Raw genomic sequence first — 15,543 nt, 5'->3', positions numbered from 1 at the left:
GACCCTGCGCTCTAGCTACCCTGGTGCTGGTCCGGCCGGAAGAGAGCTTAACTACATTTTTCTAATTAACATTCCACACCTGGAAAAAACCTAGAATGCCCTATTACAACAGATTAGCTGGTAGGTAGGGTGGAAACTAGGGGTTACAAGCACACGTGCTATGCATTTACTACAGCATGGAGCTGCTCCCCTAGCCTTGAGAAAGCCAACACAGCAAAACAGCTGAAGGAAATGAAATTCTAGGCAACTTCTGGGGGTTCAATTTTCCAGCTCTCCTGAGGGCTGATCTTAATAATTGCCAAAGCCACACTTCTTTTTTTTTTTTAAAGATTTTTTATTTATTATATGTAAGTACACTGTAGCTGTCTTCAGGGCATCAGGTCTCATTATGGGTGGTTGTGAGCCACAATGTGGTTGCTGGGATTTGAACTTCGGAAGAGCAGTCGGGTGCTCTTACCCACTGAGCCATCTCACCAGCCCCAAAGCCACACTTCTTAAACCTAGTTGTGGTTGCAGGTTGCAGTTGTCTCTCAATTGGGACCCATGTGATCCTCACTAAAGTCTAGGGAAGACAAGGGCGCTAGCTGTGTGATGTAAGAAACTATACATGGGTCTTACTCTAGGGTAGGAGATGGGCTTGAGCTACCTAGAATAAACTGCATCACCAAGTGTGCAGTCAGTCCTACACTTGGACTGTAGACATCCAGCATCTGTCTCTCCATGTTTAACCTAGCTTTGTGCAATACCATGTAAGCACCCAATGTTTCACCTAAGGAAGAAATATTATTCTTCATGGTCCCATGCCCATGGTCCTTCCATGAACAGCAGACTGACAGTAGAAGGAGAAGTCTTCTATGGACCAAGATCTGAACCTGCCTCGAAGACCTAGTGTCTGTGTACTGTTACCTCCAGTCTACTTTAGTGATGTCTAAGAGGCAAGTTACCTATTCCAACTTAAACAGCAAAATTTCATTAGTTTTCTCTTCAAGTGCCTACATAAGAGACCTTTTTACACTGACATGTAAAATACTTTGAATATTATCAATGATGTGGGACTAAATAATTTCTAAACACTCTGAGGGCCCAGTAATCGTCATACAAATCCCAATAACATAACTAAGAACCAGAGACAAGCTGGTTCTGTGAAAATGACTTATAAACATTCCAAATTTACTACCATCCCTTCTGACTGAGTTTAGTGAAAACAGCTTTAACTAGTTCACATACTGATGCTTATAACTTCCCATGGCCTCTTCTGTGTCCTCTGAATGCTCTTTCTCACACTGTGTGTGTTGGAGATATTAACGATGGTTCCCAAGCTTCTTAGATAAAAATGATGAAAAGCAAGGCTCTCTCAGCTATATTACCTGTAATAATGTACAGGATTTATAATTGCATATTATAAATTTCATTAATACTATAACAAAAACTTTGGTTTTAAATTTTTATTTGAGAATTACATATTTCAATACTTTCCAAAATACTGTTTCCTAGGTCACTAAAAAAGAAAGCAGATTCAGTAAGAAATTTAAGTCATTAAATATGTTGCACTAGTATATACATACAGAAGACTAAGCAATAATATTTAGCTCTGGAATGGGTACCATCTCCTTTTTCCTCATTAACGGCTCAACCAGCACTGTGTGGCTATGTACAAAGTTCCATATTCCATGTACATTAAGAGTGTGACACTTAGTTGCCTCAGCTTATAGCTGGGGTAATTTGTCCACTGGGGTGTCAAACTTGAAGTCTGAAGGGAAGAGATCTGGAGCCCGAGGGTAGATCAGTCTGTAGGACTGTCGGATTGTAACATCAGCAACACCAGCAATATCCCCGATTTCTAACAGACAAAAAAACAAGACATTCAGTTGATCTGCTCCACCTCTTTCCTATACCAAGAAGAAAAACAACACTCCAATTTCACTTTTTAAAATTGATAAGGGAAATACAATATAACAGGTATACGCAGGAGTCAAAGTCAATATAAACAGTAACAGTCATTGGCCTCTTTAAAGGTATATTATAAATACTAAAAGACATATGTTGCAGGATATTTAATTCCACTGTGAACTCAGACACTGTGAACTATTTCTAACTGTTCTGTCTCAGTCTTTGACCCTAGAGCTTTCTGTTTACTGTAAACAAGTACCTGTGGTGTGGCTCAGGGCTACCTAAATGAAGTCAATCCTGCAAGTAAGCAACTAGCAGGGAGTGAACAGGAATAAATGGAAAGGAGGATCGTTGAAAGGAGAGTATTTAAGACAAGAGTGTGTGGAGAAGGAGCCTTTTCCTTCTGGGACACCAATGAAGTAGGAAGGTCAGCTGGGTGCTTTCTCTACCCCCTGAACTAGCAGACTTTCACCACAGCATCTGGCTCCTGAGACTCTTGGTAAAATTGAACAGCAGGGACTTTTGTTAAAAGAACAGCTATATGTGGAGCAACCCAAGGCATGTCCCTGTGGTGGCAGACACTTTTGTCAGGTCCTCTGTTTCAGGGCCAAGACAATATGCTACCATGTACAAAAAGCCTGTGTTTATCCCAAGCACAGCATAAAATCATCCTCAGCTACATGGCAAGTTTGAGGCCAGCTTGGGATAGATGAGGCCTTGCCTCAAAACAAATAAAAACCAACCACACAAATGGGGAAGGATTATGAGGCCCCATCCCTGCCTGGCAGATGACTGACAATTAATAGTGGCTGGGAAAGGGGTGATATAACTCTTAGGTAGGGAGCCCTGCTCAAGCTAGGAAAACCTCTCCTTCCTCCTTCCCCAAACACTTCCACACGGAAAAAACTGAGCTAACGTGTCATTGATTTCCACTCAAGAGTGCCCGCCTAGGGACTCGGTTTTTGGCCATGTATAACCACAATCCCAGATCCTAGCTGAGATGTCATCGCTCTGCCTAAACATAAAGCCAGTTTTAGCCTGGAAGTGTAACTTCACTGACCTCCACCTGGGAGATGGATGAACCCACTTGAGAGGTGCTTCCTAATAAACTAGCCTTTATCTACTTTAATCTGGTGTAATCTGGCCTATATCTGCATCACCCAAGGAGAGTAACCACTGATAAGCTGTGCAGGTTCCAGTAAATCCCTTCACAAAAGACACATATTAAAATTAAATAATTTAATTTGGAAAAGGAGCCTTGTACACAAGGCTATATGCCTCTAAATAATCACTATAAGCAAACTGCTGTATTTTCTTCAGGCATTTGTTTTGTTTTGAGGCGCTAGGAATAAAAACCAGGCTCTCAAGCACACTAAGCAAATAATCTCTTGGTGAATAGGACTATGTCCAATCCTTCCTCCTTATGGGTTAATACTTCAAGGATCTGAATAGTTAACCCTTTTCATGGGAGATTATGAGTAAGACCTACACTCCCAGCCTTGCCATCTCATTGGCTGATGTCCTGATGAAGCGCCTACCTTTCTGTGTTCGCTTCTCAGCTGAAGCCTGGGAAGCCATGTAAATAGCTGCTGCTGCCACAGAGATCGGGCTCCTGCCAGGAACCAAGTCCAGCTCCACTGCCTTGCGGGCTATGTGTGTAGCTGCCATCTGCACTTGCTTGGGGAGGCAAAGGTTGGAGCAGAACCTGGACATGAAGTCCCCAGTTGTGATCAGATCCACGCTGGTTTCCAGAGCTTTCAAAATCAGTTTAAAACAGCGGCCAATTTCTTTCTTAGAGATTCGAGACACAGCACATATTTCTAAAAGAGAAAGTATTTTTAAAGAATTTGTAAGACAATTCATTTTATAATTTTTTATTATAAAATTAAGTAATAATTATTATTTATTATTACTAAATTATTAAAATATTCTGGTTGTAAAAAAAAATTCAATCAAGGCTTAAAGATGAGGCCCTAAATCCTCTCAGCAGTACTTCCTATGGAGCATATTTATTCAAAATATATTGGTTTATATTTTCACCACACTCTGGACTGTTTTCTTTCAAAACACAAACTTATCTAGTTCAATTTATACAATAAGTTTCTCCAAGGAGTCAACTTCTCTGACAGCCTGGTAAGGAATGTTCTAAGGAGAAGAAAGAAAACACTCAAGCTGAAGACTGCGCATGCACATGGATGACCTGCAACTGTCTGCATGCTGTCGTTATATAAGCTAAACTCTTACCCCTGTTTGAGCTGTTACAGCAAAAAGATGTGATAGTCATCCCTCTCACTGTGACTTAGGAAAGCTTATGAAAATGCTCATTGGATATGGTGAATATAGTCCCAACCTGGACCTGGTCAGTGAAGGGCAGTGTATGTATCACCACAACACTGGAGGAGTTTGTCCTGTGCCGCCCCCCACCCCCAAGTAAACACAAGCTTGACAAAAGCCAGCACTTAACTCAGAAGTCCTTAGCTTGCATAAAACTGCAAACAATAAGCCTCAAAAAACAAAACAAAAATGAAACAACAACCTAATTACATTGACCCCTTCCAAGACCTGACCCCTCAAATGTGAAACCTATGCTGGCTATGGTTTTCATCACCAGCCATGTATGTAACTTCAAAAGCCTCTGCAGCATATGATGTCAGGCCTCCCATAAAGCAGTCAGCTGTGGGGTTGGAGAGATGGCTCAGCAATTAAGAGCACTGGCTATTCTTCCAGAGGTCCTGAATTCAACTCCCTGCAACCACATGCTCACAACCATCTGTAATAGGATCTGATGCCCTCTTCTGGTACCTCTCAAGACAGCTACAATGTACTCACATACATAAAATAAATAATTAAAACACAAACAAAAAAAAGTCAGCTATACTGTTGACTTACAGGGATTAAAATGCTACCTGCATAAGCAGCTTGCAAAGAACATGGCAAAGAAGCCTGTCTTGTACATTTTTCTGTCAAAGAACATACAGAGCCACTTGCAAACGGTGTGTACATGGATCACTTCACTGTGCGGTGTCATTAAGCATCGACCTGCCTGTCTGAGCTCTACTTGGTACACTGAAGCCTACCTTTAAACGTCCTGGGAACGCCTTCTTGTCTACAGGCGATGTACAGACAAGCAGAAGCTATCGCATCATTAGCTCTGCCCTTCAGGCTCTTCTGCTCATACACTTGCTTGAATAAATTATTTGTTCGATCCTTCAAAGCAGAGAAACTTAGTTTAATTAAGTCTAGGCCATTTAATTACTTACAGTATCAAAATTTTATGTGTTCATTAAATTATGCAAAATAAATGTCAGAATGGCTTAAAGGAGGTGGACAAGAACTTACAACTATATTGCGAGGGAGGTTGATTCTGTCCGCCATGGTTGTGATTTCCTTGAATGCGTTCATCATTGCTCTATCAGAACTACTCATTGTTCTCCGGTTCTGATACTTAGAATTGCCAAACTCATCAAAACTTGCAGCTCCTGTACCCTATAAAACAAAGATTTAACCTTGGTCAACATTTTTGGAAAATGTGAACAGTGTCTATGAAAATGTAACGTAAACATTCTGATTCCATACGCCCCGGGAGTCTGTCCAGTGGAGCCCGTGACTCAAGCAGAAACTTCCATGAGAACATGCTTTAAAGACATTGGTTTCACAAATACTTAAATCTTGGCAATTGTTCAAGAATACAGAAAATGGAACTATATGCCATGTTAGAGCTTTCCTACTACACAATCTTGCTTTGTTTATTTCTTTGAGACAGGTTCTCACTATATAGCCCTTAACTGGCTACGTAGCCTGGAGAGATTCTCCAGCTTGACCTGCTGCCTGAAGACAGCTCTAGGATTGAAGTTTGTGACTATGGTGGGGTATGTATGGCCTTTGGTAGAATCATTACTTGGGTCCATCACTGGTTCCCCATCTGGGGTAAACAGATGTTGGATCTCCTCATAAAAAGTCTTACACAACTGATACAAAGATGGTAACGTTGTTTGTAAAAATATGTAATAGGTGTCTGCCTGTGTGTGTGTGTGTCTGTGTACCAGTGCATTACTGATGCCAAGAGAAATCAGAGGAATCCCCTAGGATTGCAGTTACAGTTTGTGAGCCGGGAATTTCACCCAAGTCTTCCAAACGAGCAGCAAAATGCTCTTAATCCCAGGCCAAGTTTCTAATTTTGATTATAAGACTGTAATTTTTTCTTCTGTGGACAGTCAGCCTCTCTCCCCAGCCATCCCTGTCACTGCTCAATGGACACATGAACAAAGTGGCCATGGTGGTCGAGATGGAGGTGCTTGGGCTCAGCAACTCGGACTTCCACTCACCAAGGCTGACCTGGCTACAGCTGCTGCTGATTGCCAGATCTGCCAACAGCAGAAACCAACACTGAGCCCCAGATATGGCACCATTCCTCGAGGTGACCAGCCAGCAACCTGGTGGCAGGTTGACTACATTGGACCACTTCCTTCATGGAAAGGACAGCGTTTTGTTCTTACTGGAGTAGATACTTATTCTGGTTATGGATTTGCCTTTCCTGCACGTAAGGCCTCTGCTAAAACCACCATTCATGGACTGACAGAATGCCTTATCTATCGTCATGGTATTTCACACAGTATTGCTTCTGACCAAGGAACTCATTTCACAGCCAGAGAAGTGCGACAGTGGGGGAAAAAAAGTTGACAGACTTTCACAATACTAACACTGGTGAATCTTATTCCCAAGTCAAGGGTCTTAGTGTGTGACACTTAGTGACACTTTTGCAAAAGTCCTAACTTTCTATTAGCTAGTCTCCCCTTGACATTTCCTGCTAAGTGGAATTATTACCTTGCCAATCATGGTGGACAAATCTCCATCACTCAGAAGAGGATTCTGAGAGTCTCCAACTCTAGATGGGTCTTTTGTTGCTTTGTCATTGCTGAAAGTTCTCCATTCAGATCCCACATCAATAACTCGGTCCCCTAAGAAAGTAAGCACACAATAATTCACCCAGCCAGCCATAGGACTCAGCTCCCCAGGCTGGCTAATGGTTAGCATCCTAATATGGACACTTGGGAGTCAGCTTAGATACCATGTCTTACATGTCTGCTCTGAAGCATTTCCCAACTATGCCAGTCCAGTAATGAGCTATGTAAACTGTATGCTATCATTATTCGTGTCCTGAATCTTATAAGAAAAAATTAGTTAAAAATTAGCAAAAAGAAAAAGCTAGTATGGTAGTCTATGCCTATAGTCCTAGCATTTGGGAGGCTGATCCATAATAAAGAAATCAAGGTTAAACTGACTGCATATACATAAGAAGACCTTGCTTCATAGATCAAAGCAAAATAATAAAATTATCCTTATGTGATACAACAAAGAATAATAATGAAGCCAGGTGTGGTGGTGCAAGCCTTTTATCCCAGCACTCAGGTAGAGGAGGCAGGTAAATATCTGGATCCCGGTGAATTCCCCAGGCTTTATCTCAAGAAAAAGACAGACAGACAAGACAGAGAAAGACAGACAAGTAAAGAGAGAGAATAAAATTTTAAAGGCAGAATTTAAAAAGGCAGACAGGCGTACTTTTCTAGAAGAGGTTGTGGCTAGGTATGTGATATCAAAACACATGACATGAATAGGGCTCACTGGCACTGCTTTAGCGGGAAGAGCTCACTGTCTGGAAACATCTTTGAAGCAAACAGAGATAGCATTGAACACTGAAACACATGCTGATCAGTGTGCCCATAGTAAAAGTTATCATTGAATCCCCAGAGCTATATAAGCACAGGTACCACTTTCACTGGTACTTCACAAACGAGGTTAATTGGCCAAAGATCACACAGCTTGAAATGTGTATCAGATTCCAATTTATTCCACTAAACTCTTTCAATGAATTCTGCCACAGGACAGTTGAAACTCACCATGTTCATCTCTGCCAGTCACTACAAAGTTTCTGTATGGACAGTCAATGAATACAGCGGTTACAAGTATGAGACCAAGCTGCTGCTTAGCTTTGGAAATTTTAATTAATAAGATTTAGATGGAGGGATCATTTCCATTTCCAAAGGTGATAAGAGAGGTTTTCTTCTGCCCTTAGACTGTGAACCTTAGACATGGTTCAGCAGTTAAGAGCACATGTCTTTTTACCAGAGGACCTAAATTTGGTCCTCAGCACCCACACCTATAACTAGCTCTAGAGGCTCCACTCTCTCCACAGGAACGTGTTGACTCCTGTGCACACATCTGCTACAGACAAATATACAAATAATTTAAAATAAAAATCTTAATTTTGACTACATTTACTTATTCTGAATGTGTGTGAGGGTGCATATATCATACATGCAGAAAGGTTAGAGGACAGTTCTCTCCGTCTATCATGTGGGTTCAGGTGGGTGACTTAGTTTGTCAGGCTTGGTGGGAACCACTCTTATCTGTTGAGCCATCATGATGGTCCCAATTATTTTATTTTTATACTTATTTCTTCAGCTTTAGCTGCCCCAGTAGCTTCACATTTTTAAGTCTGTAAAAAACAAATGAGTTAAGTTCCTTAAAAGCAGACAGAAGTCCTCAGTGCTGTCTGCTTATTGCTATGAAAACTAAGAAGGCAGCAGATGATTCCTCCATTTCCAGGGGCGTTAAAGAGGTGTTCTGCCCTTAGACGGCAAAGTTCCCAGGCTCTGCAGCACCTACTCAGTGACAAGGACAATGGAGGGGAAAGATCACTTCAGTGCAGACCATGTCAAATCTTTTACAGAATACAGTAATTAGCAGATATACAGAAGAGCAATTATAATCTAAACCTAGTGATGTACTTTAAGAAAGTAGGTAAATATATAATGGAATGATGTGTTAATGAAGGCTTCTATAAATTCGATTTTCTTTGAACTTCAGAGAACATGCGAATAACCAGTGTATTGCCTGGACAATCACGTTTGAGTGAGAAAGACCACCAACATTCGAGGCAGTGTCCCCACCTGTCATGTCCATATGCACTGAGAAAAAGCAGAGAAGGGCAAAGACCCCAGCGACAGTGACAAGGCATTTTAGCATGCCAGCCTGAGCACGGCTCCAAGGAAGGTCAGAAAAACAAAAACAAAAACATGCACAGAAATGAGGCCTGTGCCCCAAAGTGCCAAATCTGAAAAGGTCAAAGGTCATTTACAGATGTGTAGTTGCATGTAAAGTATGCACATATAATTTTATTTTTTTCAAGCACTCAGGGCCTTAAGCTGGTCAAATGTTCTCTCAACTATAGTGTAAGTCCCCTGTTTGTTTTTACTTTGTGCCAAGGTCTCACTAAATTGTGCAAGCCAGCCTGAGACTCGTGCTAGCCCAGGCAGGAATTTAACACTCGGCCTCCCTAGTAGCTGGGATTGTAGACCTCTGCCACCAGGCCCAGATAGCAAATATTTCAAGGGAGAGAAATCAAGATGTCAAGATGCAGGTGAAGAGGCTTGCGGGTATGCCTCCACACTTACTGTGATTCTACCTCGGTATTTGGAGACAACGCACCAGCAAGCCAAAATCCTTCATTCATAACATTTTCCTTTTGGCATAAAAATACTTTTTACTGATTGTTTTATACTACACTTTTAAATAGTCAAAGTAGACTTTAAAACTAAATGATAAAGTGGCCTAGTATATAGGATAAACAGGAAAGCCCAGCAATGGGCTACTAGGTATATTTTCCAAATACATAGACTTATTTAAGTGACTCAGTCAAGAATCTGTGCCTTATACTAACAAGCACTCCCTTTTAGACAAAACTGCACCCAGCAGCATTTATAAGAATCACATTTCCGGGCTGGTGAGATGGCTCAGTGGGTAAGAGCACCCGACTGCTCTTCCGAAGGTCCAAAGTTCAAATCCCAGCAACCACATGGTGGCTCACAACCACCCTTAATGAGATCTGATGCCCTCTTCTGGTGTGTCTGAAGACAGCTACAGTGTATAAATAAATAAATAAATAAATAAATCTTTAAAAAAAAAAAATCACATTTCCAAGGCAACTCAAAGAGCACATCATGAAACCGTAACTCGTCCAAAAATCATGTACCTGAGTAAATGATAGGCAGGGCTATTCAGAAAAAAAAAAAAATCTGAATATATAAAGGGATTGCCACTTAAAAATCCAATGAGGCAGTATTAGAATAGTTTCCCTGGGAGAAAACTGCAATCCAGAATGTACTCAAGGGTGTGCTGGAGAGATGGCTCTGCGGTTAAGAGCACTGACTGGTCTTCCAAAGGTCCTGAGTTCAATCCCCAGCAACCACATGGTGGCTCACAACCATCTATAATGGGATCCCATGCTCACTTCTGGTGTGTCTGAAGACAGCTACAGTGTACTTACTCATCATATACATAAAATAAATAAGTAAAATCTTAAGCAAACAAACAAACCCACAATGTTTTCAAGGACAGAGTTGATATAAAATAGCCCTAATGTTTAGATACTGTGATCTCTGACTAAGAGGAAACCTGTGTGTAATCAGCCTTTGAGAGCAAGAAGCCTACCAGATAGTAAGCACAAACATACCCTAAGTATCCTAGAAACAAACATTCTAACTTTACCCCTCAAACTGCATGTTGATTTTTGTAAACTTAGACCAGATAGCCCTCAACAGTAGCACTGAGGTGGACATAAACTATCAGTGTGGCCATCTCAATCCCTAGAAGGACCCTCCTGGCTTTACTCAAGGTCCACAGAAGAAGAAGTCCTCCCCAGCATGTGTTCCTGCACTGCAGTGTAGAATCCATGACAAAGAGTGGCATCTAAAGAGCAGTTCACATAAATGAAGATCACACACACACACACACACACACACACAGGAGCACATGCGCACGCACACATTCTAAAGATATAAATGTCATCTGTGTGTGTTTGAGAAGCAATCGAGGAGAACCGTTGATCACTCTCCCTAGTTCACCTACTTCTCTAGCACCTACCTTTGACAACTGAATTTTTAGAAGAAAAGGTCAAAATGAGTCATTTCTTTTTCAAATCTACTTGACTTACAGTGCTTTTAAAAAGATGAATTTAACTTTAGTCGTGAACATGACATGACATTGACTGGAAGTGGAACTGCTAATTTTAAGCAATACTAATGTGAAATCCCAATTCACAAGGCATGCCATTCATTCTTTTTCCAGCAGAATTGATATTTGAACAATGTTTGGTTAAACAAGATAAGCATTCACTCTACCACTCAGGTCCACTCCCTAGTCTCAACTCTATCTTCTAACAGATATGACTGCAAATGTAATAATTTGCTGATTATAAATCAACATTCAAGCAATGGACAAGGTCAAATTTTATGAACAAACTGATGCCCTAAATACTGTACTGCCATCTACTGTTGAAGTTCTACAGCAACACAATCCCACTATTAAAATGTAGTTGGGGATGGCCTAGTCGGCCATCAGTGGAAAGAGAGGACCATTGGTGGTGCAAACTTTATATGCCTTAGTACAGGGGAACAACAGGGCCAAGAAGTGGGAGTGGGTGGGTGGGGGAGTGGGTGGAGGAGCGTGTGGGGGACTTTTGGGATAGCATTGGAAATGTAAATGAAATAAATACCCAATTAAAATATATATATAAAGAGCAAGATGAGGAACACTGGTCTGGAAGGAGCTGGAGGAGAATAATCAGAGATGGGGTTGATATACTTGTATGGAATTCGGTAAGAATAAATAAAACATATTTTTAAAATAAAAAAAATGTAGTTGGGGACAGGGACTGCTACACAATGGTTTGATTGACCAATTTTATGAACAGAAAGAAGCTCTGCCTTATTGGCCTGCTTAGTCACCACACATCTTAGGTACTGGTCAGGACCAGGTGTGGTGATCATCCCACTAAGGAGACTAAGGCAGGCAGATCTGAGTGACAGGCCAGCCAGGGATACTAAGGAGATGGCTCAGACGCTGTAAGGCCTTCCTTGCTCCATAAACATGAGGACCTAAGTTCAGATTGTGAGCGGCCATTTTAAAACATCAGCATGTGTAGAGGAGTATGGGTAGAAACACAGGGATTCCTGAGGCTTGCTGACCATGTGCAGTGGAGTGTGGGTAGAAACATGGGGATTCCTGAGGCTTGCTGGCCAGCTGAATAGCAGCAAGCTCTAGGCTCACTGAGAGACGCTGTCTTAAGGGCATAAGTTGGAAAACAATAGAGTGACTTACCCTCTGACCTCTGCAAGCTTACAAGCACATGCACACACATACACACCACAACACACATGAATCAGTGATAAAACAGCTAATTCCAAATCATAGCACTTCTAAGTTATTTTATAATTCTAATGAAAGTCAAATAGATGATCATGACACACCAAACAGTTATGCAACTGGTCCTCCTGCCAAAGTGGAATGAATTTCTCCAATCTCCCAATCTGAGTGGCCCTTAGGACTTTCCTGGCCAATTCTAGTTTACTCTGGTTGTCTTGTTTGACTCTACTTTCAACACTCTCTCTCAAAAAATAAAAACAGTACTCCATTCAGCAGCACATAAACTAAAATCGAAATGATAGAGAAGATTAGCATGGCCCCTGCCCAAGGATAACACACAAATTTGTGAAGCGTTCCATATTTTTAAAAGGATCAGGAAACTGAATGGAGCTGTGTAGAGTAGAGGAACTGGGGGTAGCCACTAGACAGTCCCAGATGCCAGGAAAGCAACTGGGATGACATTAGCTGAAATACCCAACAAGAGAGAGAACCTGTAGAGATCATATCTAGAGGTTGGGCACACTCCTCAGTTGAAGCATGGGGCCACCCACCCATATCAAAAATATTGAACACAGAATTGTTCATGTCTAAAGGAAATGCAGAGACAAAAAGTAAAGCTGAGACTGAAGGAAAGGCCATCCAGGGACTGCCCCACCTGGGGATCCATCCCATCTGTAGACACCAAACCCAGACACTATGCTGATGCCAAGAAGCGCTTGCTGACAGGAGCCTGGTATGGCTGTCTCCTGAGAGGCTCTATTAGTGCCTGACCAATACACATACAGATGCTCAAAGCCAACTATCAGACTGAGAACTTGGACCCCAATGGAGGAGTTAGGGGAAGGACTGAAGGAGCTGAAGGGGCTTGCAATCCCATAGGAAGAACAACAATATCAAACAACCACATGCCCCAGAGCTCCCAGGGACTGACTAAACCACCAACCAGAGTTCACACAGAAGGACTCATGGCTCCAGTTAGATATGTAGCAGAGAATGGCCTTGTCTGACATCAGTGGGAGGGGAGGCCCTTGGTCCTGTGGAGACTCGATGCCCCAACTTAGGAAAATGCTAGGGCAGTGAGATAGGAGTGGGTATGTGCTAGGCAAGCAAGTAGCTATATCCTCAGACCTAAAAGCAAAATGTTAGAATGTGACATTTTTGAACAATAACCATTTGAACTAGGTAATCAGATCATGATACCATATGTAAGTATTAACAAATCTTTTTTTTAACAAGGCACAGGATGAGGCTCAATGTTACTATTCTGAAATCTACCATATTTATTTTAGAGAGCATACAAATGGCACAAAAGTTACATGTTTGTTAGTTATTTGATTATCAATCTCTCACACACACCTTCCGCTTCCATTTAAAACTAAAGACACAAGCACAGTTGGCCTTTCCATTTCATATTGGTAAGTTTCCACCTACATTACACAACATACAGTGGTCATATACACGCAATGCTACACGGGATCTCTGGAGGCCCTTCCTCATTTCTATTTCTTTTTTTTTTAACTTTATCATAACTGTGACTTATGTATGTGGGGTGGGATCTGTCAAAATGTACTCATTAAAACTTTGAAAAACTGTACAAAAGCAAAGTACTATATATTACGATTTAAATTAAAACCTTAATAGCTACTTACCTACAACTAGGCCACATTCGGGACAGATCATATCGCCAGCTCTGTAGTCCTCAACTAAAATTGCATCTGGATGATTCGGACATGTGACTCTTGGGAGAGCATCCAAACTACATGGAAAACAAAACCAAGTTTTATATTTCCCAACTAATACGAAACAAGTCTTTATTGTTTTTCTGGTAATAGGCAAGGTACAGATTTTGAAACTCTTGATTAGTATAATAATAACTTACAATACCCACTCCATTTATATGTAATTATTTGGTTTGTGCTTTTTATTTCTTGTTAGAAAATAACAGTGTTTTCCTGATTGCTAGCCCCCTTACCGCAGATTCAGCATGACACACTAAAGCCAACACATGTTTACATGAAAGACAATTAGGTCAGACAGACAGACAGTCAGGTGTGGCTGTGCTGACCCTAAGGGCTGATGACTTCACTTAGTCGAGGCCAGAACTGAGGAGGTTAGTCTTTACAATTTGCTTTGGCTGACACATGCCTAGAGTCCCAGCACTTTAGGCTGCAGTAGGATTCCTTGAGCCCAGGCTTCCAGAACAGCCCAGACAAAAGACACAGATATCTTCACAAGCTACAAATCAAAATAAAAAAACCTGACTAACCATACATAGAAGGAAACTAGATTCCTATCTCTTACCCTGCACAAACATCAATTCAAAATGGGTCAAAGACCTTCACATAAGATCTGAACTTTGGGGCAATAGATGTGACTCAGAGGCTCAGAGTACTTACTGCTCTTCCTTCCAGAAGTTCATTTCCAAGCACTTGCTCACAATCACTTGGAACTCCAGTTCCACGTGATCTGATACCTTTTTCTGGCCTCTGAGGTCACCAAGAACACACACAGACACATAAAATAGTCTTTGAAAAGAGAGCAGTGCAGAGCTGATACTTGGAAAGCACTAAGTGAAAACAGGTAAGACCACTTCCAGACATGATAAAGGAATTTCTTAAAAATGTTCCTATAGCACAGGATATAATCCCAAGAACTGAAAAGAGTGACTGAGAGAAAAAAATTAACCAGCATCTCTAGAGCAAAGGAAACAACCGGCAGAGTCAAGAAACTACACTCCAGGAGGAGAGCCACTGCCAGTGGCCCAGGATTACTGTCCAGAACTCCATGAACTCCAAACACTGAGTACCAAAAGGACAAACCATCCCACCAACAGCTAGACTAATAAAATGACAGTTCTCTAAAGGTGAAATACAAATGGCCAATAAATATTTGAAAATGTATTCCGTATCTCTAGCCACTGAGGAAGTGAAATGCCAACTGCTCTTTTATCTCATCCCGGACAGAATGGCCATCACCTAGGAAACAACAAACTTGATGGCAAATGAGGGAAAGAAGGATTTCTCACACACTGCTGATGGGAAGATAAACTGTGGTGGCCACCATGGAAATCACAATAGTTTCCTCAAAAAACAAACCGTAGGGCTGGAGAGCTCAGTGGATAGAGTGCTTGCTGCCAGGCCTGATGGCTTAAGTTCAGCCACTGCGACTTTTAAAATGTGAGGGTTTTTTTACTGTTTTTTCCCCCCCTGGTTTTTTGTTTGTTTTAATGTTGTCTCCAGTTCTTACAAATAGTAACCAGTTCTCTTAACTCCCTGTCCTCCCAGTTCCCAGCCCAGCCCCTTCAAACGTTTCTCCCAACTATTCCTCCTTTAGTCCCCCAACAGTTTGCTTAAATAGCCCCAATACTAGCAGCTCCAAACTATAACAAGTACTCTAGCCTATCTGCTCACTATAACAAGTACTCTAGCCTATCTGCTCACTATAACAAGT

General features: G+C 41.5%; 1 protein-coding gene and 1 non-coding gene across 2 annotated transcripts in view; one reads left to right on the top strand and one right to left on the bottom strand.

Moving 5' to 3' along the window:
- Positions 1-1,430: 1,430 nt before the first annotated feature.
- Positions 1,431-15,543, bottom strand: part of Gtf2b (general transcription factor IIB) — an 18,770-nt gene continuing 4,657 nt past the window's right edge. The window contains exons 2-7 of the mRNA XM_021158136.2: positions 13,743-13,849; positions 6,715-6,848; positions 5,230-5,376; positions 4,968-5,097; positions 3,429-3,710; positions 1,431-1,840 (exon numbers count right to left, since the gene is read on the bottom strand). Of these exons, the coding sequence (XP_021013795.1) occupies positions 1,707-1,840; positions 3,429-3,710; positions 4,968-5,097; positions 5,230-5,376; positions 6,715-6,848; positions 13,743-13,849 (934 nt within the window). The 3' untranslated portion in view covers positions 1,431-1,706. The remainder of the gene's footprint in view (positions 1,841-3,428; positions 3,711-4,967; positions 5,098-5,229; positions 5,377-6,714; positions 6,849-13,742; positions 13,850-15,543) is intronic.
- Positions 12,354-12,458, top strand: LOC115030671. The gene has a single exon (XR_003836277.1). It is a non-coding gene; the product is annotated as a U6 spliceosomal RNA (small nuclear RNA).

The sequence above is a fragment of the Mus caroli genome, chromosome 3, assembly GCF_900094665.2.
Source record: "Mus caroli chromosome 3, CAROLI_EIJ_v1.1, whole genome shotgun sequence".
NCBI classification, from domain to species: domain Eukaryota; kingdom Metazoa; phylum Chordata; class Mammalia; order Rodentia; family Muridae; genus Mus; species Mus caroli.
This window is presented reverse-complemented; position numbering and strand designations above follow the sequence as displayed.